The 23,016-nt window shown below is 41.0% G+C and overlaps 2 protein-coding genes, 1 long non-coding RNA gene and 4 other non-coding genes across 7 annotated transcripts; 6 read left to right on the top strand and 1 right to left on the bottom strand.

Moving 5' to 3' along the window:
- The first annotated feature begins 6,567 nt into the window (after positions 1-6,567).
- Positions 6,568-6,633, top strand: LOC123618657 (small nucleolar RNA SNORD58). The gene has a single exon (XR_006727124.1). It is a non-coding gene; the product is annotated as a small nucleolar RNA SNORD58 (small nucleolar RNA).
- An 82-nt stretch (positions 6,634-6,715) lies between these two features.
- On the top strand, positions 6,716-9,152 carry RPL17 (ribosomal protein L17). Its single transcript, XM_010961385.3, has 6 exons — positions 6,716-6,768; positions 6,850-6,890; positions 7,384-7,518; positions 7,758-7,856; positions 8,188-8,379; positions 9,066-9,152. The coding sequence occupies exons 1-6, from the start codon at positions 6,729-6,731 to the stop codon at positions 9,111-9,113; spliced, it is 555 nt and encodes a 184-aa protein (XP_010959687.1). The 5' UTR covers positions 6,716-6,728; the 3' UTR covers positions 9,114-9,152.
- LOC123618665 (small nucleolar RNA SNORD58) lies at positions 6,956-7,020 on the top strand. The gene has a single exon (XR_006727131.1). It is a non-coding gene; the product is annotated as a small nucleolar RNA SNORD58 (small nucleolar RNA).
- LOC123618658 (small nucleolar RNA SNORD58) lies at positions 7,607-7,672 on the top strand. Its single transcript, XR_006727125.1, has one exon. It is a non-coding gene; the product is annotated as a small nucleolar RNA SNORD58 (small nucleolar RNA).
- LOC123618656 (small nucleolar RNA SNORD58) lies at positions 8,429-8,492 on the top strand. The gene has a single exon (XR_006727123.1). It is a non-coding gene; the product is annotated as a small nucleolar RNA SNORD58 (small nucleolar RNA).
- A 1,007-nt stretch (positions 9,153-10,159) lies between the features above and the next one.
- On the top strand, positions 10,160-14,415 carry C30H18orf32 (chromosome 30 C18orf32 homolog). The gene is made up of 3 exons (XM_010961390.3): positions 10,160-10,314; positions 12,900-13,087; positions 13,712-14,415. The coding sequence occupies exons 2-3, from the start codon at positions 12,923-12,925 to the stop codon at positions 13,775-13,777; spliced, it is 231 nt and encodes a 76-aa protein (XP_010959692.1). The 5' UTR covers positions 10,160-10,314; positions 12,900-12,922; the 3' UTR covers positions 13,778-14,415.
- A 3,348-nt stretch (positions 14,416-17,763) lies between these two features.
- Positions 17,764-22,968, bottom strand: LOC141575642 (uncharacterized). Its single transcript, XR_012503333.1, has 3 exons — positions 22,839-22,968; positions 22,104-22,180; positions 17,764-18,399 (listed from the first exon to the last, which is right to left on the bottom strand). It is a non-coding gene; the product is annotated as an uncharacterized LOC141575642 (long non-coding RNA).
- Between the last annotated feature and the right edge of the window lie 48 nt (positions 22,969-23,016).

Raw genomic sequence — 23,016 nt, 5'->3', positions numbered from 1 at the left:
TTCCATGCAGAGAGTTCATCAGAAGAGGCTTTAAGGAACTCAAGAGATATGGGCAAATATAACAGAACTAACAAGACACTGAGGCACCTAGAGAGCAGCAACCACAGAAAGATGCTTCCGTGCCTGCGACTGACTGAATTAGGAGGTACTGAAAGGAAGCCCAGAGAGATCTGAGCTTGGGAGGACAGGCAATCTGGCAGGGGCTGTAGTCTTGAAGAGATGCAGCCACTCAGAACCCAGTGCCAAGGCAGCAAGGGAGCTAGGAAGAAACAGCCCAGCCTTTCTCCTTGACCTTCCAGCTCCTACTCATGCTCACCATGGGCCACACCCAAAGGGAGGTCTGGGTGACAGTGGGTAGTCTCAGCCTTACAAAGCACAGACATCAGAAAATGGATCTGGAAGAGTGTAGCCAGTGCAAGATGTCATAGAGGAAATCCCTGCTTTGGGAAAAGAATCAGATTAAGAGATGTCCAAGAATAAATTTTAAGGAGAAGGAGGGAGAAAGTAGGAATGAGCCAGTATTACTGAATATTTACATTGTGCTGTTCACTGCATCTTTTAACTTTCTCTTATAACATTCCTAGCAACTCAGTACAATTGGTTTATCTTTTTTTTTTTTTTCCCCAAACAAATGAAGGAGCAAAGCTCAGCAAAACCAAGTAACTTGCATTGAGACCCAACTGGGGAAGTAGTGGAATTCCATCCCAGTTACCAGATGTCAGTATCCCGCTACACAACCCTGGCCCCCAGTGCTAGCTCTGGGAGGTTGGGGAAAGACAGACCAGGAGGCAGGAAGGAGATGGCAGCAGTGCACCACTGAGAGGCAAAGAAAAGGACTCTACCTCTGGTGTAAGGAATTACATTTTTCTTATTGTCATGTAAAGAATTCCCCTTTCCTGGTAAAGAAGGCCAATTTCTAAGGGAGACTCAAACAGCACTGTATGGGAAGCTCAGACTGAGGAGAGCCAAGGAAATCACTGCTAAAGGATTAAGACTTCCCTCCCCTGGCTCTCCTGGAGACCCAGGAGCCAACTGTCTCAAGAGTATTATAGGAATGGACAGAGGAGGTGGATGATAAAAGCAGAAGATTGAATATTCAGTCATCAGAAAATCCCCAAAGATATTCTTTTCCAAGGACGTGGTCAGACTAATTCATATTGGCCAACTGATTGAACAAGCCAGGCAGACAAACCTTTTCCTAAGAGATTTATATCCTCAATGGAAAACAGTTGTTTGGACAAATTGTCAAACTCTTGCAGGGACCACTTGACATCTGGGTTTGTCAGGTCAGCAAAGAGAATGGCTTTAACTTTGAAAGGCTAAGGTTTTGTTGTTCCCTGCTGCTCCCTGGAGATCTATAGAGCAAATGAACCCCCGTGGTCGCCATCAAAGAGAATCCAAAAGAAGAAGGTCCCAGGGGAGCCCAAAGGCATTTGCTGTTCTATTCCTACCTTCTTTGCCCTTGCCAAACTTGTATTACCTCCTCTGCTACAGCTTTTCTGATATTTTCCAGAATTTTCCAGAATTTAATCTGAGGTTTCTGGCTTCACCGATCCACCAGTGCCTCGGAGCCAGAATAATCCTCCTCACGTTGCTTTTATTACCTTCATCTTGATGAATGCAGGCAGCCATGGGCTGAGGAAGTGGGACTGTGGACCAGATAAAAGCTGGAGGGAAGCCCCATAGCCAATCAAGAGACGGAGGGCCCCAAGGCAGGGTGGGGAAGTCAGGATAGCCATGGTGAGCCGAGGGAGGGAGGAAACGTGGAGGTCACCGGCAAACAGGGAGGCAGGAATGTGCAGAACTGGCAGACAGGATGCTGGGAAAGAATGCAGGCACTGACAGTAGACCTAGGTTCAAACCCTGGCTCTGTCCCTTCTGAACCTTGGTTCTCTTTTCTGTAAAATGAAACAATAATACCTACTGTGGGGGACACTGGGATGTGCTTCCCAGATCCCTCTTCAGGAACGAAGGACTTACTCTCCCTCCATTAAGAATGTTGTCATTCCCCAGCTGTCAGTCCTCTTTAAGGACTGGCTGAAGAACCCCGCTTCACCCAAGGTCACACCCGCTTCCCGAGCAGCCCACCTCCAGTGACTGATCAATGGGCTTATAAAGGCCCAGTCCCCTTACCCCCTCAACTTGGAACAACTCTAAGGAGCATCCAGCCCCAGGGTTCCCCTGGGTGGGGGCAGGGTACAGACTGAAGCCTTCAATGGGGACTGCGTCCCAGCCTGACTAGGCCTTCTCGTCAGTCCTGCTACCTGACCCACCTTTCCACAGCACTTGTTCACCTGTGTCTCAGACTTTGCTTCCGGGGAAGCCCAACCTGACTACCTCCTCCTCCTGTCATGAGACTCTATGAACTAGCAAATGTGGAGCATCCAGCCACAATGCCTGTGTAATAAGCGCCAGACCCTTCCCCTTCTCCGAGTTGAGCTCAGCTGACCCAGCATGTGGTCAGCGCAACCCTTAAAGGTTATTGTCAGATTTATTCAATCAGTATTGGCATGTGGTCCCTTCCATGCCACCAAACGTTCATTACACCATAGAAAGCAGTCACCAAAATTACTTAAGATCTGCACAACTCTTCTGGGTGTGAATCCTGTGTTGTTTTATGGCATCGCTTGCATTCTTTATAAAATCTTTGCTTCTTTATATAATTTGTCTGTATATGGCTAGTAGATTACCCCTTAGAATTTACTGTACATGGACCCTGAATGGCCCACCCTGTACAATTAATGGCTTCTTAGTTGAATGGATTAGTGATTCAGCGGCAAAGAAAGAAAGAAATTGCATGAAATCTGTTGTTTGAGCCAGTCTGTGGTACTTTGTCATGGCAGCCCTAGCAAACTAATGAACATACTGTTACTTAAAAATATTGAAAATTCATATAAATAAAGAATAATACTGAATAATATATATGCATAACAGAGAGAGAGAGACACACACAGCATATGTGTACAACTCCATGAATTTCCACAAGCTGGACAAACTTGCAGGCTAAGGAACTGTGAAACCAGCATCCTGATGAAGAAACAGAACATTATCAGCATCCGGAAGCCACCTCGTACCTCCTTCCAGTCATCCTGCTCCCCTCCGAGGGCAACCACCATCCTGACTTCTTATAGAAAAGATTAGTTTTTGTCTTTAGCATAAATGAAATCATATAAATATGGTCACAGTCTTTAATGTGTGACTGCTTTTACCCAAATCTATGTTTGTGAACCCATAAGTGATTTTAGTGATTACGGTGTTGTTCACCATTATGACTCAGAAGAGTATTTTCTGTATCCTAAAACAAGGTCTTCCACTAAGAGAGGGTGCCAACACTACTGCTGGAAAAGTATCCAAAAATATCGATAACTTTGCAACCGAATTTAGATGTGATGAAATGTTAGAAAAAGGTTTTTGAAAGAAAGAAATTCATGATCTGCCATGCTGTTAATTTAAGAAATCCTTCTCTGAAACACAGTTAATAATTTTTAGTTTAACAAATACTTAATAGCACTTTCTGGGTACCAGGCACCATTCTAAGTGCTCTGTAAGTATTAACTCACTTAATCCTCATAATACCCCTACTGTTGTCATTGTCTCCACTTTACAGATGAGAGAAGATAAGATAAGGAAACTGAGACACAGGTCACTTAAGTAATTTCTCCAGGTCAGAGCAAGTGAAAGGCAGTCCTAGAAGAGAAGAGAGGAGATGAGATTTGAAACTAGGAAGTCTGACTCCACTGTCTATGCTCTCAAGCATTACGCTATGAAATCTTAAGAGAGAATGCTGAAAAAAAATGTGTAGACTGTTATGACAGTTGCATATTTAGGTGTATTGGGAATACATTCCCTCTTATTTCATATTCATTGCTTTGGGAAATTAGTCTTGCATTATGAGATGCCTTAAGAAATTAATCTGTTGCAAAAAATTCTACCACCTTCTACTGCCAGATTCTCTTCATAGAGGCTCTACTTCCATTCCCGCCATTCATAGTAAATCCCTATCCAGATTTTACTACTATTCAATTGGGAGACCCGACAACCCCTCCAAGTGTCTGACTCTGGAACCCACATAAGCAGGTGGGTGTTTGCTGAGATCTCCAAAATCCCTCTTCTGGTTTACGAGAATGTGAACAGTAAGGACACCTGCCTCACAGGGTCTGCGAGAAAACCCTCACCCTCAGTGAGAAAACTTACATGAAATGCTTAAAACTGTGCCTGTTTGTTTGTTTGTTTTAATTCTAAAATTGGGGGAGCTTTATTGCATATAAAGTATACCTCAATAAAGCTGATTTCTAAAAATCTAAATCAGTATTTTTGGCAGTTATTAGGGAACCAGCTCATTTTTCTGAATGTCAATAAGTTTGAGCCTGCTGTTCCTATGTGAAATATATTTCAAATATTTGAAAGAGGGAAAGTACTTTTTTATACAAATCCAATTTAAAAATGCTAATGAAATGATAAAATTAGGTGGGGGGAAATCACTGCTTTTCAACATCTAATGAAATCATGCATCTAGGCAATGAATTTCAACAGCTGCTAAAGCCATTAGGTAAAAAGCCCTTCAGTGGTTTTCCATGACAATTAAAACAAATTCCAATTGCCAAGTCAGGGCCTAGATACCCTAACCAGCCCTAGTGATGTGGCCCCTGACTACCTCCAGGTTCTCTGAGAGGATTAGGGTATCCTGCTGTTCCTCAAATGGCCTTATTCTGCTCCAAACAGTGATATTCTTATGGTGTGGAGGTATAGCTCAGTGGTAGAGCACTTGCTTAGTATGCCCAAGGTCTTGGGTTCAATCTCCAATACCTCCATTAAAAAAAAATACGGTGTCCTCTGAGGTTGGCAGGGAAGTGCTCACCTTACTTTAGCAATTTCACACTGTATTCTAATTGGCTGTTCATCTCCTTGTTCCCTTTCTATCCCTACTCTCATTCTAAGACTGTGGATTCCTTGACATGTGAGACTTTCCCAGTACTTGTTATACTATAGCATCTAGCATCATGGTGGGCGTATAAGTGTTCAATGAATATTCACTGAATGGATGAATGAACAAATAAATTGATTGCTAAGGATTACTCCTATTTGTAGTTAACTATTGTTTTAGCAATTAAGATTTCTGCACAATAAATATAATAAAATTAAAATAAAGACTCTGTTAAAACAGCAGATCGAAGTAAATATATAAATATATATGTATAAATATAATACAATTTAGAGAGTTCATTTAAAATTTTCACTAATTCCCTAAGGCTATAAAAGGAAGACCTAAAGCTAAGTGCTAATACAATCAGTGGCTGTAAGGGAATAACCAGATGGATGACCTGAATGAGGAAGAAAATGCCCTTTGGTATTTCTGTTCTCAAGGAACAGACATCCTTTCCCAGATGAAGATCTACCAGTTGCAGTGAGGAACCAGACCCCATTCTTGAACCAGACACTTCAGTTAGTACAGCCTTCATACTGTTGCTGTACAATTGATTGAGTGATATTCCCATCCTGAGAATTTTCTGATTACCATAATTACATTTCATCCTTCGAATCTTTTTATTGTCCGTTTACTAACCACTTTCACATAATCACATAATGAAACCTAACGAAAGTTGACGAATGAATGCCTCATCTATACCTAACGATACGTGGTCCTGTCCTAGAACTACAAGCCAGTTTTCAATTGATTGATATTTAAAATTCGTAACTTTTTCTGTATACAAAAAAAGAGGAGAATTTTGAGACAGTACCTAAGGAGGCAATTCGTTTTCAGATCTTCTCAAACTCCATACTCCCTTTTCCCTCCGCCCTCCTCCTCTCTTCAAATCTCGTTCCTTCGGCAGGGAATCTCGCGAGATATCGAGATCTCATGAATTCTCCCATGAACCACCACTCTTCCTTTTCCGGTAGGCGGCCTGAGGTGAGTAGGTCTTCGGCTTCTTTCTCCGACGTTTGAATCCGCCGGTAATCGCTGCCATCCTAGACTTGGGGGCGCCGATTTCGAGACCCTCGGGAGGAGGATGCTGGCGGCTACTGATTACTCGCTGGTGGCGGTGGCCCTCTGTGCCGGGCGACGTGTCGGATTCCCCAGCCCGGAGCCCCGGCGCCGTCAGGCCTCAGCGGCCGGCAGAGGGGCCCGATGGGCAGGAATGCGGGTGGCGGGGTTGTGCTGGCAGTCTGTGGTCGGTGCCGACTCCGGAGGTCATGTGTTTCGTGGTGAGTGGAGAGTGCGTTTGTAGCCGCATCCAGAGAAAGTTTGCGGGGTATATGGTCAGGTCGGGTCGAGGCTTTACTCTTAAGTTTTTTCAACTTCAACGGCGTTTAACGCAAGTAATAACCTTAAAGTGTGGAAAGAGCGGATTATTTGTGAAGCTGTGAGCAAAGGAGGTTTCTATAAAGGGGGAGCACGTAGGGGACTGTAGTTGGCTTGAGTTGCCAGTGCGTCCAGATGTGAATTGAAACAGACTGTTTTCTTCAAGAAGGTAAGAGGGCTGACGAGGTCCATTTCACTAGTCTGATGTCAGCACTGCTGTAGTCACTGGTAGTTACAAAAGGGAAGAAAACGACAGAGGAGGATGGCTGCGATGATGTTGTTTCTTAGGACACCTTTGGATTAATCATGAAAACAATTACTCTCTGAGCAGCCGCGGGGGTAGTACTTAATACTTGTATAAACTGTATGCCGTTGTAAACATACATTAACATAATGGTTCTTGCTCCCTTTCAGGTGACCTCTAAAAATGGTTCGCTATTCACTTGACCCAGAAAACCCCACAAAATGTAAGTGAACAAGAAACATTCCTTATTTTGGAGCAAGACAATAAGATACTCAACGTTAACCAAAATTTGTTTATTTTCTAGCATGCAAATCAAGAGGTTCAAATCTTCGTGTTCACTTTAAGGTATGTGAATCATAGTTATGCTCTAAAAGAGTTCCGCGAGTTCTTAATCATCCTAAAAAAGGTAGCTGCGATGATGTGTTTCTTAGGACACCTTTGGATTTACCGTGAAAATAAATCAGTTCTGAGCAGCCACCTTTTGGTGGGTAATCATCAGTATGTAAAGAGCACTTTGATTTAGGATTTGTGGAATTGGGTGAAACTACCTGAGAACCTAGTATACAGACCAAGATCTGGGACATGTAATTGTTTGCAAGATGATGGAGAGCATGTTACAGTGAATAAATGGTTTTTGGAATCATTTTTCTCCACCTTCAAACCAAGCGTCCTTGGCTCTTAATCACAGATTTTTTTCCTCATTGTATTACCTCACTTCCAAAGAAGAAAGGTTTTAGCTGTTGATAAATGTTCATATTTTGAAAATCTGATAGTTTACTCTTTAAATTGAGGTTTTTAAAAATACAATTAACTCACAGCTTATGTTATTTATACTTAGAACACTCGTGAAACTGCCCAGGCCATTAAGGGTATGCATATCCGAAAAGCCACCAAGTATCTGAAGGATGTCACTTTACAGAAGCAATGTGTGCCGTTCCGTCGTTACAATGGTGGAGTTGGTAGGTGTGCCCAGGTGAGAATTCATAGTTGTCGTTTCAGAAGACAAACTGAGGGAAAGTGGATGGAATAAGAATGGCTACGATCTACCTTTAATCGGGATCTTGCTCCTATGATGGCAGTTTTGGACACCTTTGGATTAACCATGAGAAAAACATGTTCTGAGCAACCTTAATGTTAAAATAAGTCATCTTGATTATAACATTGATTTAAATCGGGAAAGAACTAATGGCCTCTCTTTTTTTTTTTCCTTAGGCAAAACAGTGGGGCTGGACACAGGGTCGATGGCCTAAAAAGAGTGCTGAGTTTTTACTGCACATGCTCAAAAATGCAGAAAGTAATGCAGAACTTAAGGTACCCAAACCATAAACATCTTTATGCATGCAATTTCATTATTCAGTTAAAGCTGCTGATGCCCGGATTTATTTAACGCTACCCATCCTGTAAGTCCATTCCTCAGCGGCCTTTATGGAGTGCCCTTATAAACAAGGTACATTTCGCACTGAGTTTTGGCAGTTACGTAGATTTAAAGGACACTATCCTACGTGTTTAAAAAAATTGCTTGAACAAATAGTTTAAAAGGTTGCCTTTCAAAATGATTGCATTAAGGCAGGGACTTTAACGGCAGTTTGTGGATTTAAAATAAAGGTATTACCAGGTTTTGTTTACCCTCCCCTCTTCCCAGGGCTTAGATGTAGATTCACTGGTCATTGAGCACATCCAGGTGAACAAAGCTCCCAAGATGCGGCGCAGGACTTACAGAGCTCATGGTCGGATCAACCCTTACATGAGCTCTCCCTGCCACATTGAGATGATCCTTACTGAAAAAGAGCAGATTGTTCCTAAACCAGAAGAGGAGGTTGCACAGAAGAAAAAGGTAAGTTACTTAGTTTTTGCTGTTTCCTTTGGTGTATTAGAATTAGTGGTTGCTGTGATGACTGACTTAGGACACCTTTGGAATAACCGTGAAAGGAAACTGTTCTGAGCAACCAACTACCTCTTGTAGTCGTTTTATTTTGGCTTTCATGGGTCTCCTTTGTTTTGTGACTAATAATGAATAGTAACTTTGTATTATCCAGTATATTAGAACTACATGATTATCTGATGTTCCTACCTCACTTACTCTTTACCTGCATTTGAAGTGTCCATAGTCACTTCAAATGCCACATATCCAAAGGGTCCCTTCCCTGCCTCCCCCCAATCTAATAAGCTTGTTTTCAGTTAATGATTACATTTAGTTCTTTAAGTCTGGAACCTAAGGGTGATTCTTCACACCTAATGGATTTGACTTCTGTTGATTTTTGTCATTAAGTATTATCCTCCATCCTTGCTGTCGCTTAGTCTTAACCAACTCAGCTCCTTGCTTGCAGTCTTGACTCTCCTGCTTACTATAATTTCCTCCCAGCTGCCCATCTCATCTCCCCTTGTCTCTACGCCAAAGGACTCTTTACCTTTATGTTGAAATTTCCAATTGCTCTTTCATTGAGATACGACCTCCTTTAAGATGTAGTATGGGTTTCTCCTGGAATCTTAAGTCCTTTTATTTTTTTTTCTTTTCCACAGATATCCCAGAAGAAATTGAAGAAACAAAAACTTATGGCCCGGGAATAAATTCAGCAAAAAATAAATGCAAATAAAAGTAAAAGCAGAGTCTTGGTTGTCTTAATTAGTAAATATATTTTAAATGTCATCACAAGATTGATCAAATGAGTTTTCTTATTAGAATTAGATTATTCTGTTGCTCTAAGCCACTAGTTTTGGTTCATAAGCATGCTGTTTTGCTTCTCGGTGAATTTGTGCATAAAATGGAATATTAGAACATGGGGAAATTTCTGAAACTTTTCCACCGACTTTATTGAGATTAAACGCACTGTTAAGTGGCATTTAGTATGTTTGGTTCCACATCCATCAGCGCAATGAATTTGAAAGTTATTTTCAATATCCCAAGGAGGAACCTTGGTAGTGGTTGGCTGTCACTACCCCCTACCCACAATCCAGCCATAGGCAACCAATTTTCTGACTATACATTTGCCTATTCTGAGCATTTCATAAAAATGAAGTCTTAGTATGTGGCCCTTAGTAACTGGCTTTGACTTAGAATAATTTTTTTAGGGTTTATGTTGCAGCATGTACCTGTATTTCACTGTGGAAGTGTGGAATACCTGTTCTGTTTAGCTATTACAAAGTTTGTGTGGCATGTGTTTTCATTTGAGTGTGTACCAAGAGTGGCCCTGCTGGATTAGTAATTTAAACATCTGACGGATTTCCAGGCGTTTATAAAGCAGCGATATTTACAGTCTGACCAGTAGTGTATGAGGGTTCCAACTCTGCCTTCTCGACTGTTGATTATGCTAGCGGGTGCGAAGTGTTGCTGCTTGTAAGAGAATACCGCTTAAAGTTGACTTCACTGTTAGTATTACTGTAGTAGAATGGTTAGCTTAGCCACAACTGCACTGGAGAACAGCAGGTAGAGTAGGCCTCCCCGAAGGTGGTGAGCCACTGGCACAGGCGTTATCCTCTCCTGGGTCAGCATCCCGGGTCAGCATCCCGGGTCCTGTCCCAGCAACCGGGCGCCGGGGTAGGCCGGTGCTTCCGCCTGGCCCGCAGGTTTTAAGCCAGTGGCTTCCGCGCCGGGCCGGAAGCCGCCCCCAGTCCCAGCCCGGGCGTCACGGTTACGTCCTGCGCGTCCTTGGGCTGACGCAGGCGCACCTTTGTCGGCCCTTGTGCCTATTGGAAGCTGCGGCGCTTCCCTCCCTGTCCCTCATTCCAGAAGCGCGGACGTTTCCGCTGGTGGTGGTGGTGGTGGTCCTGGGTGAGCGGGGCCCCGGGGGCCGAGGCTGCGGCTGGGGCTTCGGGGCGGGCGGTGGCTCGGCGCTGTGGAGACGCGCTGAGCAGCCCGCGGGGTGCGCGGTTCTCCAGCGCTCTGCGCCTCGCGGCCCGCCGGCCGTCACAGTCCACCGCTGCCCGCACCCGCGGAGCCCCTGCCCCTGCTCTCCTCGCCCTTTTCCTCCCCTCCGTCCGCGTCCACCCCTCTTCTGCCTCCGATCTGTCTCTCTTTTCCTCAGGATCCGCTCTCTGGCCCGAATTGTCGGTATCACTTCTCTGTTATTGTCACCACCATTCGCCCTTGTTCTCTCCTATTTTTCAGTCCTTGTCTTTGACTCAGCCTGTCCCGCTCTCTTCTGTCTCCAGTAAATAATACGCAGGACTGGGTTGCTTAAGGAGGTGGCATGTCCCCCGCTACCCATGCCCAAGTTTTGATGGAGCCTCCGCCTTTTCCTATTCCATTGTAGTGGACTAAGGCCGATGAAAGAAATTTCTCTCCTCCAGCAGTTTCAATCCATTTTTCTTGCTCTATTGTAATATCCGAGAATGGCCTTGAAGAGAATTTTAAAAATCGTGATTTTTTTTTTATCAATATGTCATAGCCACTTTCTAGACCTTTCTAAGCCATAATTTGACAAAAGTAATTAGTGATATTTTTTTCTTGAGAATTCACTTAAAACACAATTTCAAGTAGCTAAAAACTTAAATCTTTACAATGGAAGGATTGACAGCCTTAATAGTGTAGTGCTCGGTGGTATTGCCTGTTGTATTGAAGGATTTGGTTGGTTTTGAAAGTTTGGTAGAAAGTGGAATAATGATGATCATGGTTTTGGAAGGGAAAAGGCAAGAGCATTGAGCTAGGAAACCAGTTTTATGAATTCTGGTCTTAGCCAGCTCTAGTTACTGATTGCCTTTGTGTGGGCTTTGAACAGTTTATTTTGGATCCTTGATGATTAGAAATTAATCCTTGGGCTTTTTTGGGTTTTTTCCTTTTAGTAACAACATTTAATATTAACGTATGCACTGTTCTGAGCTTTGTATTCCTATTAATTTATCTAGTCCACACTACATCCCTCTGAGATAGGTACTATTTATTATTGTCTTCACATTAGACATGAGAGCACTACAGCAAAGACTGGTTAAATAATTTGCCCAAGAACACTATGTTGAAAGTAGTGAAAGCGGGTCTCAAGTTCAGGCAGCTGCTTGAGTATTAGGCTGTGGTGCTCATAAGACCTGAACCAGGCCACCTCTTAAGTCTCTTCTGATCAGATTCTACATGTCCAATAGCCAAGAATAATAATTCTTTGAAAAAGACCCTCCCCCTTCTCCTGCCAGTTTGGCTTATTGTAATCAGAAAATACGTTCTTTAAAATTTTGGAACAAAATACTTTGATAAATTCTTACACTGTTTTTTAAAATTTGACTAGAGGACTGTTTTTAAAGAATCCAGTTATGAATTCTTTATAAAATAGCTGGTCATTCCTTGATGTACGTTTATATTTGTTTACAGGTCTTGTAATTCATTTCAAAGCCACATTCAGATTGGAATATTTATACCACTCTTCACTTGTAAATAATTTTGAACTGCTTTAGTGTAACAGTGTTTATTCATTTGTCAGCAAATACTACTTAATTTACAGTGTTTTGAAAATAAGAAAATTTAACATCCTTAATTTTTAGACTTATGCACTGTTCTGAAGCTTCTGAGTTTTTAAGGCCTCTGCTAAGGGATTAAAAATTCTTGTCAATTTAAAAGGTCTGTGGTTTGATAGTATATTATGGAAATAATATTTGTTCTTTTTCAAGAAATTGCTGATTTTGAGAAATTCCAAGATAGTTTCTAATCATCAAGGAAATTTAGGTGTTAATGTTTGGAAATGGACAATTTACTTATACAAATAACAATACTAAATTAAAAGTTTTTATTACTCAGTATACCTTAATTGCTATTAAAAAAGAACAAATATATCAAGGGAGAGTTGTTGCCTGGGAGAGGCCAGCCAGTTTGCAGCCTAGAGGTCTTCCAAAGTGATACCTCATTGAGTTCCATTTAACAAAATTTTCCCTTGGCATTGTAAGTTGTCTAACGAATATTGTCAGTCCCTGAAGGTGGTTGGGCTTTGCAAGTTAAGTCACACTAAACTGGAGTATGTGAAAATTACCAAGTTCCTTAATGTTTTTGTGCCCTCTTTTATTTATCTGTAAATGGAAATGCCAGGGTACTCAACCTCACTGGGTGTTTTAAATGAGTTGATATGTGTTAAGAGCTTGACTGCCTAGCACCCAGCAAATGTTGGTGCTATTCCTTGATGTTATCATATTTATGATTGGGGAGCAGTGATTGGAGAGGTTTGGAGGCAGGCACCTCACTATTATTTTCCTGTAGACCACTTATTATTCCTTTACCTTGCAGATAGTAGCATTTTGATTTAATAGACTTGATTTAAGCTAATACTTGTATGATTTAAGTTTTTCCTTCAGTGTAGAAAGTCATTTCAAATATCTGAATCTAGGTGAATTCCTTCAGTCGTTTGATCTAATTTGTTTTTTCTTCACGTTTATTGGCAGTCCAAGAGCTCAAGCCTGGGACAATGGTGTGCATTCCCTGCATTGTCATTCCAGTTTTGCTCTGGGTCTACAAAAAATTTCTGGAGCCATATATATACCCGCTGATTTCCCCTTTCGTTAGTCGTATATGGCCTAGGAAAGCTGTGCGAGAATCCAACGATAAAAGCAAAGGCAAAGTAGACTATAAGGTAAGAACGTTAAAATGCCTTGAATGAGCTGGGGGGTTGCCGGGGCAGGGGTACAGGATAAAATACTTGGCTTTTGGAAATGCAAGTTCTTCAAACAAAACCTTCATTAATGTGTCTACATTTCCTTCTTTTTTAAAATAGAGATTTGGGGTTTTTTATTTAAATAATTAACATTTGTTTAAACTAAGGTTTTAAACTAGATCTCTGATTTATGAGTTTGCTCTTTGCTTTATAGCCAAGATAATAACCAGTATTTCCTGGCTGGTAAGAGTAATGCTAAATAGTTAATAGAAGACAAGAGATGATACTAAAATAAGCCAGTTTCACTGATTGATAACTTTGATAAGATACTTAATTGGTAGGATCATAGAGTTTTTTTTTTTTAAACAATAAGAAGTTATTTTTTTAATGAATAGGCAATTTAGTTGTCTTTAGCAATGGTGCTTGTTAAATTCAACTTTGGTTTTGTTCAGCTGCACAAATTTAGCCATTCTGCACGTTTCTGGAAGTTCTATCATTCTGGACTTTGTTGTCTGTTTTTCAAGAGAATATCTCTTATAGTGTCTGTCTTTTAGATATTATTATATTATTACAACTAATATCTAAAATGATTTTTCATTTCAGGGTGCAGACATAAATGGATTACCAACAAGAGGACCAACAGAAATCTCTGAGAAAAAGAAAGACTAAAGTGATTGTCCTAAAGGATCTCATTGTTTTAAAAATGGACCTGATGATATGAAGCACCTTCCTTGTAATTGTCTCCGATCTTTTTCTCAGACCAGAATTCAGGGTAGATAATTTAGATATTTACCTGACACTAATCTGGTATTTGTATTTGAAATGTAGTTAGTTATATTTAATTATCTCATTCCTGAGTTCCTTTTTCATTAAAGTAGCTTTCATTTCTTTTATTGCAGTTATTAAAATATGAATAAATAGAAGGTTTGTGCCCGTAGACATTGTTACTTAATCAATGCCTAAAAATCCTTGGGCCTCTACCTTTTATTCAAGTTCTTCAAATTTGAGGAGTACAATTCTACTGTGAAACAGTACAGTGAGACTGTGCTGTGAAATGAAAGGTAGTTTTTGGAGATAATGAAACATAAAGATGTAATTACTGTCCAAGTCAGTGGAGCAGCTTATCTGAGAGAGTAGTAATTACTGTTTATTGCTCTGAGGAAGACAGAAAAGACAGGGAACTAGGGGAAACTTCTCTGAAAAATGGAACATCTTTTACATAAATGTTAAGTGTATATTATAGAATTCTAATCCTTGTCACATTCCTCTCCTCGTATGAATGTATTAAACATTCAGTTTAGCTTGTGGTTCTTTTTCCTTTTAATATTTAAATGTTTAAAAGGAAGGGTTTTCTTGTTTTTTGTTTTTACCACATCAGAAAGCAGTATTATAATGGTGTGATGGCACTCAGGTAGTTATGGGACAACAATATTTTCTTCTTTTTTTTTTAAAGAGTAGATTATATCAATTATTTTGTATCAATTATTTTGTTGCATAACAAGATGCTCTAAAATTAGTGGTTCTCAACCAGAGTGACGTGACTGAGCAGTTCTCGCCTGGTCTGGGCCTCTCTACTTGGTCTTTCATCCCTAGACTTCACTTAAATACATAAATATTCAAAGATGATGAGACATATCTTTATATAATATTTATTCTCTCTGAAGCAAAGAGAGATTAGAAGGGACTCCTTCCCTTGGGTCCCCAGTGAAGTCCTAGGTCCTAACTGAGGCTCTGTTAAGCTATGTATGTGTCTGGTCAAGTCATTGATCCACCTAGGACTTCATTTGATTCAAATGAATGTGTTTCAGCTTCTCTGCCCTAGCCCACCTGAGGGATAAATTCCCTTTAGCGACTAAATCCAGTTGATCTAGTTCTTTTTTTTAAGATACAAAAACTATTATGAAAATAGCAGACGTTCATAGTAAAACAATATAAGAGCAAGTGAAGTGAAAAGTTAATGTTCTTTTTCTACTCTCATTCCCTTATTCTAGCTCCACAGGTATAACCAGTGTTAGCTTTCTTTTTTCCCCCAGTGTTAGCTTTTCATACAGCCTTCTAGCAACTTTTTTAAAATTAGTTTTTATTAAATACATCATTTTAAAAAATCAAATAATATTGCAAGGTTTATAATGTCCCTAATCCCTTAGTTTCCAAAGGCTTTCCTCTGGGGAAGGCACAGCTCAAGTGGTAGAGCACATGTTCATCATGCATAAGGTCCTGGGTTCAACTCCCCAGTGCCTCCTCCAAGAATAAATAAATAAACCTAATTACCTCCCCCCACCAAAAAAAAAAAAATACCAAAGGCTTTACTCACTCAGCTATTGTTTTTGTCTTATGATTTAGCTCCATATTTCTAAATGATACATAGATACTGTAGTTTTTAGAGATACCAACTTTAAATATTATTGACTTCCTGCCATGATTGAGATACAGCTGTCTTACAGTATTTCCCTCTCCTTCTCCCATACGTCTTCCAAATGTTTTTGTAAATTTTGGTTAAGTCCTTGATCAGTGTGTATATATATCATCATGAGTGTTCCAGAAGTCTTTCATTTGCCCCTCCAGATCTCTGCTCCCTTCACCCTGCTCTCCTGCTCAAGAAAGATGTATGGACTACTACAGCTGGGACCTCTGGGTTCTGTTGGGTTTGGCCAGTGAGATCTGCGGCAGGAGATGGGAGGGAGGGAAGGAGCCAGGTCAAGGTATTTATTCCCTTGGCTCCTTCCCTTCAAGGCCTCTTCAGGCCAGGTGTGTTCCTGAGCCAAAAGTCACTACCTCCAGGTGGCCAAGTCCACATGACTCCTTTCAGTTTCCACTAACCTCTCCCTCTCCTTGCCTTCTTGGGGCTCAGGGTGATGGCATCTATGACTACTGGCTCGGCGCCATGTCTTTATCTCGAGGGTGCCATCTGCGTCTTGCAGGGACACTGGTAGGATGCGCATGTGAACACTGGTCACTGCATAGATTGTGAGTATAGTGCTTTTGAGTTTCCCTTCACATAAAGCATTGCTTCCTGCAGTTACTGCCCTTTCTCCCGGTACACTCCCTCCGTTGGCTAGTTGTTGCCCAGGCCCGGTGCACAGTGACAGTCTTAGGGACTTTCCTCTCCCTCTCCCCTGTAGGACCTCCTGTTTCCTGGATCTCACGTCTTCCTCTTTCTTGGTTTACTTCCTCAGTTTCTCTGTAGCACACCAGTTTTTCTAATTCAATACTCTTAAGTGGTTAAAATGGATGTTTTTACTAAGTGATCCCCCAGATCATTCCAGTTCACTTAAACCTACTTTCTGAGAATTACTGGTCTTCTGAGGCCTTTTCTACTTCTAGCAGTCTCCCACTGGAGCACTGGTTCCCAGTCTTGTATTTTACGTGCTGGGAAAAAAAAATTTTTTTTTTTAGTTGAGGGGACTGATACACAGTTGTCGACTTTTTATTTTGCCAAACAAGAATATATTTAAAAGCTGTGATTTATTATCACCATTATTTCATTTAAAAAAAGCCATTTTTGACACCAAAAGAGTGAAGAGGAACATAGAATAGGGGATAACAACAGCCCATCAGTGTGAATACGTTTATAAAAGTTAGCTATTTTTATGAAAAATTCAGTTTTGTCCATGTTTTTCTTTTTATGGTTGGCGAAAACTTTTATCACCTGTCCTTGGACCCGATTTGGTAACCACTATTCTATACCACACAAGTGTTCTCTTGCCTCATAATACCAATCCTAACAGATACAGATAGTCTATATTTCAGGGTTGCTTTCCTAGTAGAGCTGCCATTTGTTCAGCACGTGTGCCTGGCACTATGCAAGAGTGTTTCACACGTGATCTTACCTGATCTGAACTGATCCTTTCAAAACTGAAAAAGTGAAGGAAACGGCATCGTAGAGTTTAAATATGTGTAGAGTCTAGGAATCCAAAGCCATACTCTTAAGTTGTTTTAAAATATTGACCCCCCTCAGAGCGGTCACAGCTGCTGATACTGTGTAAAAAACCCCGGTGGGGGTAACTGGGCAGAAATGGAGCAGGGAGTGTGGACTAATCAGTGCGGACTTGTTCTCAAGCTTTGATTTTGCTCACCTTCCAGCATGACTTTGTAACTTCTCTAGTTTTCAGTAGCTTATTTTGCCTTAGTTAATATCAACTGCATTTCTTCTCAGATAATTCTTCAAGGCTCGCCTGAAAGACTTGGGTTTTGTCACATTTTTTCATTACTAAGCCACCATCCAAAGAAACAGGTGAGTCAGCACTTCCTCAAAATGACCAACACTAGTGTGTCGATCTGTTCCACTGACAGGATTGAAAAGAACTTGTATCCATGGATCTTAAGCCTCCTGGACTCTAAAGCTAAATGTCCTGAGTTCATTCATACCAAAAGGAAGAAGGGGAGGGACGTTCCCTTGTGGTTTCCTCCCTACAGGGCTACTGGCTAGTTCCATCCTCAAAGCCAAATTGATTAACACAGTGACAGCTCCCTAAGGAACAGACTACGGGCAGACATAGTGAAGTGAAAGTTAAACTGAGAAGGTACGAACTCAGGGCAGTGTGTGGTAGAGTAGTTGCAAAATGTAAACACTCCAAATGCTGAGCTGGTGTGGACCTTAAGGTACACCTAGCTCAGTCCTCTCATTTCTGCTAAAATGGTTAAATGGCAAAAAAATAGAAAGTTAAAAGAGGTAGCCCAGATGCTGAAACGGCAAGCGCGGAGACTCCTGCAGGACTGCTGTGTATGGTTGTGCTGAGTGTGCACTGTCTAGTTTCAGAGGGCCCCATTCACATGGACAACGATGTAAATGATGCCCCTGCATCTGTATGTTGCACATCCACAATCAGACACAGGTCCAGCTCCTGACTTGTAATTCAGCAGATGAAGTTTCATACTTCCTTGGTGTTTTCTAATGTTGCATAACAAATTACCACAAACTTAGTGACTTAAGAACAACACAAGTTTATTATCACATTTTCTTGTAGGTCAGGCAACTGGGTATGACATGGCTGGATTCTCCACTCAGGGTTTCACCAGGCTGAAACCAGGATGTTGGCCAGGTCTGCAGTTCTCATCTGGGCATCCAAGTTCACTGGTTGCCAGCAGAATTCATTTTCTTGTGGCTGTAGGACTGAGGTTCCCATTTCCTTCTAGTCAGCCAGGGACCATTCTTAGCTCTTAGAGGCTGTTTGTGGTTCCTTGGCACGTGTGTCGCATAAGCAGCTCACAGCGAGGATGTTCACGTTCTTCCAGGGCGGGCAGAGCACGTCTCTGTCTTCCAATCTTCTGGGACCAGCAGGGAAAATTCTCTGCTTTTAAAGGGCTCATGTGATTAAATCAGACATGCCTAGATAATTTCCCTAATTTAAGTTCAACTGATTTGGAGTCTTAATATGTCTGCAAAATCCCTTTACATCAGCACCTAGTTTTGTATTTGGTGTTTGGAGATGTGTATACATCGGTGGCCAGGAATCTAGGGGAACCATCTGAGAAGTCTGCCTGCTGCACATGGCCCCTTTCCTGACTAACGATTCTAGTCCTTGTAGTACTTGGGAATCCACTTTGGATCTTAATCTCATGGTCTCCACCTATCAGTGTCCCTCGGCTTTACTTTAAACTCTTTGGAGTGAAATTTAAAGAGCTACTCAGCATGGTCTTTTCTAATCATTGGATGATTAGAAGTCATTTCACAAGAGAGAAGGAGGATGGCAGTTAAAGAGTGTATTTTGCAGAAGAAGAAAGGCTTATAAACATATGGAAACACATATTTCAGCAGGAAAATGCAAATTAAAACCACAATGAGAAAACACCGGAATGGTTAAAATTGAACATCACGAGCTGGGAGGATGAAGAACAGAAAGGGTTTGTATGTACCGCTGGTGGGAGTGTAAACTGGTACAGCTGCTTTGGAAATAAGTTGGCATTCTCTGATAAAGCAGAACATGCACTTACAGTGTGATCCAGCCATGCCACTCCTAGAGTCTGGATACCAGAGGAAACTGTATCTGCATACCAGGAGATGTACAAGAATATTCTCAGAAGCATTGTGTATGAAATAGCCCAAACAAAACGAAACAGAAAAACCCACAAAAAGTCCATCCAAAGTAGGATGGACAAATAAATTGGTGTAATAAAACCTTGTTATGATGCTTTAAGCAGGGCTCAAAAAATTCCATTGTGTGAGCTGTGGGTTAATATCATTTTGAGTTAATGAAGTGATGGGAGCAAGCTTTCTTAGTTCACCTGATCAAGAGATCCAAAAGCCAATCAACAATTACTTTATGTGTAAAATTCACAAAATATGTATAGACTGGAATACTATGCCATAGTGAAAAATGAACTCAAAAGTAATTATGTAGCATGAGGTATGAATTGTGGTTACTTCTGGGGGATAGTGATTCGAAAGGAGAACACATGAGCTTTCTAGGGTCCTGGAAATGTTCTCTATCTTGATGTGATTGGTGCTTACACAGATATACATATGTAAAGATTTAGAAATAACCTTAACATTTGTCCATTTATTAGAGGCAAGTCAATTAAAAAGTAAATAATAAAGTAAATTCTTGGATGTATGCATCCACATGGATGAATCTCGAAAGAGTTCAGAGAAAAAAAAGCAAGTTACAAAATAATACATAATGATTATTATTATTATGTAGTTCATTTTATGTAGCTCTAAAAATCTAGAGAATTATTAGGATAGAAGTTAGGATGGTGGTTAACCTCTCAGGGGAGAGAGGTGCGATCAAGGAGAAGCATAGGGCTTTGGGAAATACTGCTGCTATTCTGTTTCTTAGTTCAGAAGTGGGTTTCACAGTATTGTTCTTTAAGCTGTGTCTGTTATATATTTCTTTTTGTTACATGTTTCACAATTTTGAAAAGCAGCAACATGGGTGACCTCTCCAAACTCTTCACTTACCAATACATCTTTTCTAATTTTTAATTTGATATTATTCTACAACTAATACTTTAATGTATTCTTATTATAAAATAGCTTTAAAATACAGATAGTCTAAAAATCCCTCCCGACCCCCTATCCCACATTTTTTTTATGTCTTTTTTTCTTCTTATTGTTAACTTTGAAGATAGACTTTAAACAATCCAAAGGAAAAGAAAGTAAAACATGAACAATCTGTTTCCGAGCCTCGTCATCTGTTATCTATTCTCAATGTTTATGTTTTATTTTAATTTTTATTATAAGACTAGTGCATTCTGAATACCCAGCACCTGTTAAGTGTCTGGTCCAGAATAGATACACAGTATTTATGGAATGAATCATGAATGTTCTTTCCAAAAATTATAATTCAGAAGTGTATGTATATAATAAAAAGTGCAAAGCTGGTACTCCCCTCCCCCTCCCCATGCTCTTTTAATGCTTAGGATTGTATCAAAGGAGAAGCTTCAATCCTTTGTAAATCTCTCCCTTAGCACTTCTTTTTTGGAAAACTGTATGTTCTGATAAAGGAGAGCTGTGTGCTATTCGGGGTTCGTTGCCACCTGTTCAAGGCAGTGGAAATACTGAGATGTGGTTTATAGTAAGAAATACGTGTTTGGTCTTTGTCCTCATTTCTGGCACAGAGCACCTAAAACTCTCGGAATTTCCTAAATGAATAGAGCAGTGTGTCTTTTGTTATATTAATGAGGCGACTTGAACACACCAAAACTTGGGTACAGGTTGCCTGAAGAAACAATCACATGATCAGAAGACTGGCACTTTCAGTCCCACCCCTCTGAACTCTGCAGAGGGGAGAGGGGCTGGAAGTTGAGCTCAATCACCGATGGCCAATAATTTAATCAACCGTGCTTATATAATGAAGTCTTTATAAAAACCCCAAAGGACAGGTTCCAGAAAGCTTCCTGGTTGGTGAACACGTGGAGATTTGGGGAGAGTGGTGTACTAGAGCGCACAGAAGCTCTGTGCCCCTTCCCCATACCTTGCCCTATACATCTTTTCCACCTGGCTGTTTCCTCATTATATCCTTTTATAATAAACTGATGATCTAGTAAGTAAAATGTTTCTCTGAGTTCTGTGAGACACTGTAGCAAATTAATCAAACTCAAGGAGGGGGTTATGGGAATCTGATTTATAGCCAGTCAGAAGTACAGGTAACAACCTGGACTCGCCATTGACATCAGAAATGGAGGGTGGTCTTGTGGGACTGAGCCCTTACCTGTGGCATCTGATGCTATCTCTAAATGTCAGAATTGAATAGAATCATAAGACACCCAGTTGATTTTGGAGAATCGCCCCTCCCCCGACTTTGGAAATTGGGACCAGAACACTTTTCACCCCATTTAAATACAACCTCTGGGAAGCCTTCCATTTCCTTCTTTCAGAGGGTTTCTTGCCCCTGTGCCCTGCAGGCTCCATACAACAGTTCTGTGGGTGACCTTGCACTACAGATAGCTGGGTACCTACTGTGTCTTTCACAGTTGGTGAGCTCCTTGCAGGCAGCCACCACCCACAGTGCCTTGGGGGATACATTTGCTAAATGTTTTGGAACTAAATAGAAAAAAATGCAGAACAATTAGAAATCATCGAATGGTAAATTAACAAATTACTTGAGTATCTCCCCCTGACATTTTAGTAGCTCTTGAAAGGGACAGTTCAACTGTCTCCTTTTTACTGAGAAGAAAACTAGTCAGTTACAGGAGCTAACAAACTAAGAACTGACTAGGATAGCTCTCCCAAATCATTCAACTCATTCTCATGGAACTGGAATTCAAACACAAGTCTGACCCCAAAGTCTGCTCTTCTCTCCCAGGAAGTGGAAACATGAGCACTTTTCTTGGACAGGATTGAAACAATAATCTGGGGGATAGTTTTGATCCTGCTTAAGGACTGGCCTTCTGATAGGCATAGGTCCTTTTTGGCCCTTTAGGTTCTAAGAAGAGAGTCAGCCCCCTCTTGTATTCAGCTTACAACAAAGAAAAGTGGCACTCCAGACACTGCAAACCAGTAATTATTAAAAGCTCAGCTTAGAAGGTTTTGAAAGACAATTGGTCTACTCACTTGGCTCCACTTCTTGCTCCACCCTTTTTTCCTTCTGTTTTTGGAGAAATTAACACACTCTTAAACAACCAGTGGATCTAAGAGGAAATCACAAAGGAAATTAGAAAACATCTTGAGACAAACAAAACTAAAAATACAACATAGCAAAACTTATGGGACAGAGTGAAAACAGTGCCAAGGGGGAAATTTATAGCTATAAATGTTTATGTTATAAACGAAGAAAGATGGCAAATCAACAACTTAAGTTTACACCTTAAGGAACTAGAAAAAAAAAACAATGGAAATAACAGTGATATCTATCTCGTGGCGTTATTTGAATAAATAAAGTAACAGTGTATCGTGCATAGAAAATAACCCATAATGTGAGTTGTTATTACTGTTACTGACATCGTCCATAGTCCTGTATGGAAAGCACCATCACTACCTTGTATATTTATCTTGTATATATATTTCAGATGAGAAACTGGCTGGAGAGGTGAAGTAAGGACTCAGGACGTCAGTCTGGTAACAGCTCATTTGACTTCAAATTCCACACTTTTGGCACTGCACCATATTGACACTCTTTCCTGCTGGCCTGTCCTTTCTGACAGAACTGCAGGCAGTTCTAGACCTGCTACCTGACTCCATCAAATATTATTTTCCTATTTCCCAATTCTTCAGAGCCGTACAAGGAATTGCCTGACTTTGGGGTGATTACTGGGTAGGAATGAACAGGGGCCTTAATAAGTAGGGTACCAGAACAAGTGCTGTAGGGTAAGCCAGGACCCCAGCACGAGGCTTGGAAGGTTTAGCTGCGTCCGGATTTTGCCGCGTGGCTCGGCCGTTGCCCTGGAGGCGCAGGAGGGTGGGGAGACGCGTAACGCCCGAAGGACTACATTTCCCACAAGTCCGCGCGCCACGTGACCGCCGGCCG

The sequence above is a fragment of the Camelus bactrianus genome, chromosome 30, assembly GCF_048773025.1.
Source record: "Camelus bactrianus isolate YW-2024 breed Bactrian camel chromosome 30, ASM4877302v1, whole genome shotgun sequence".
NCBI classification, from domain to species: domain Eukaryota; kingdom Metazoa; phylum Chordata; class Mammalia; order Artiodactyla; family Camelidae; genus Camelus; species Camelus bactrianus.
Note: the sequence above shows the minus strand (reverse complement) of the source record. Positions and strands in the feature narration are given on the sequence as shown.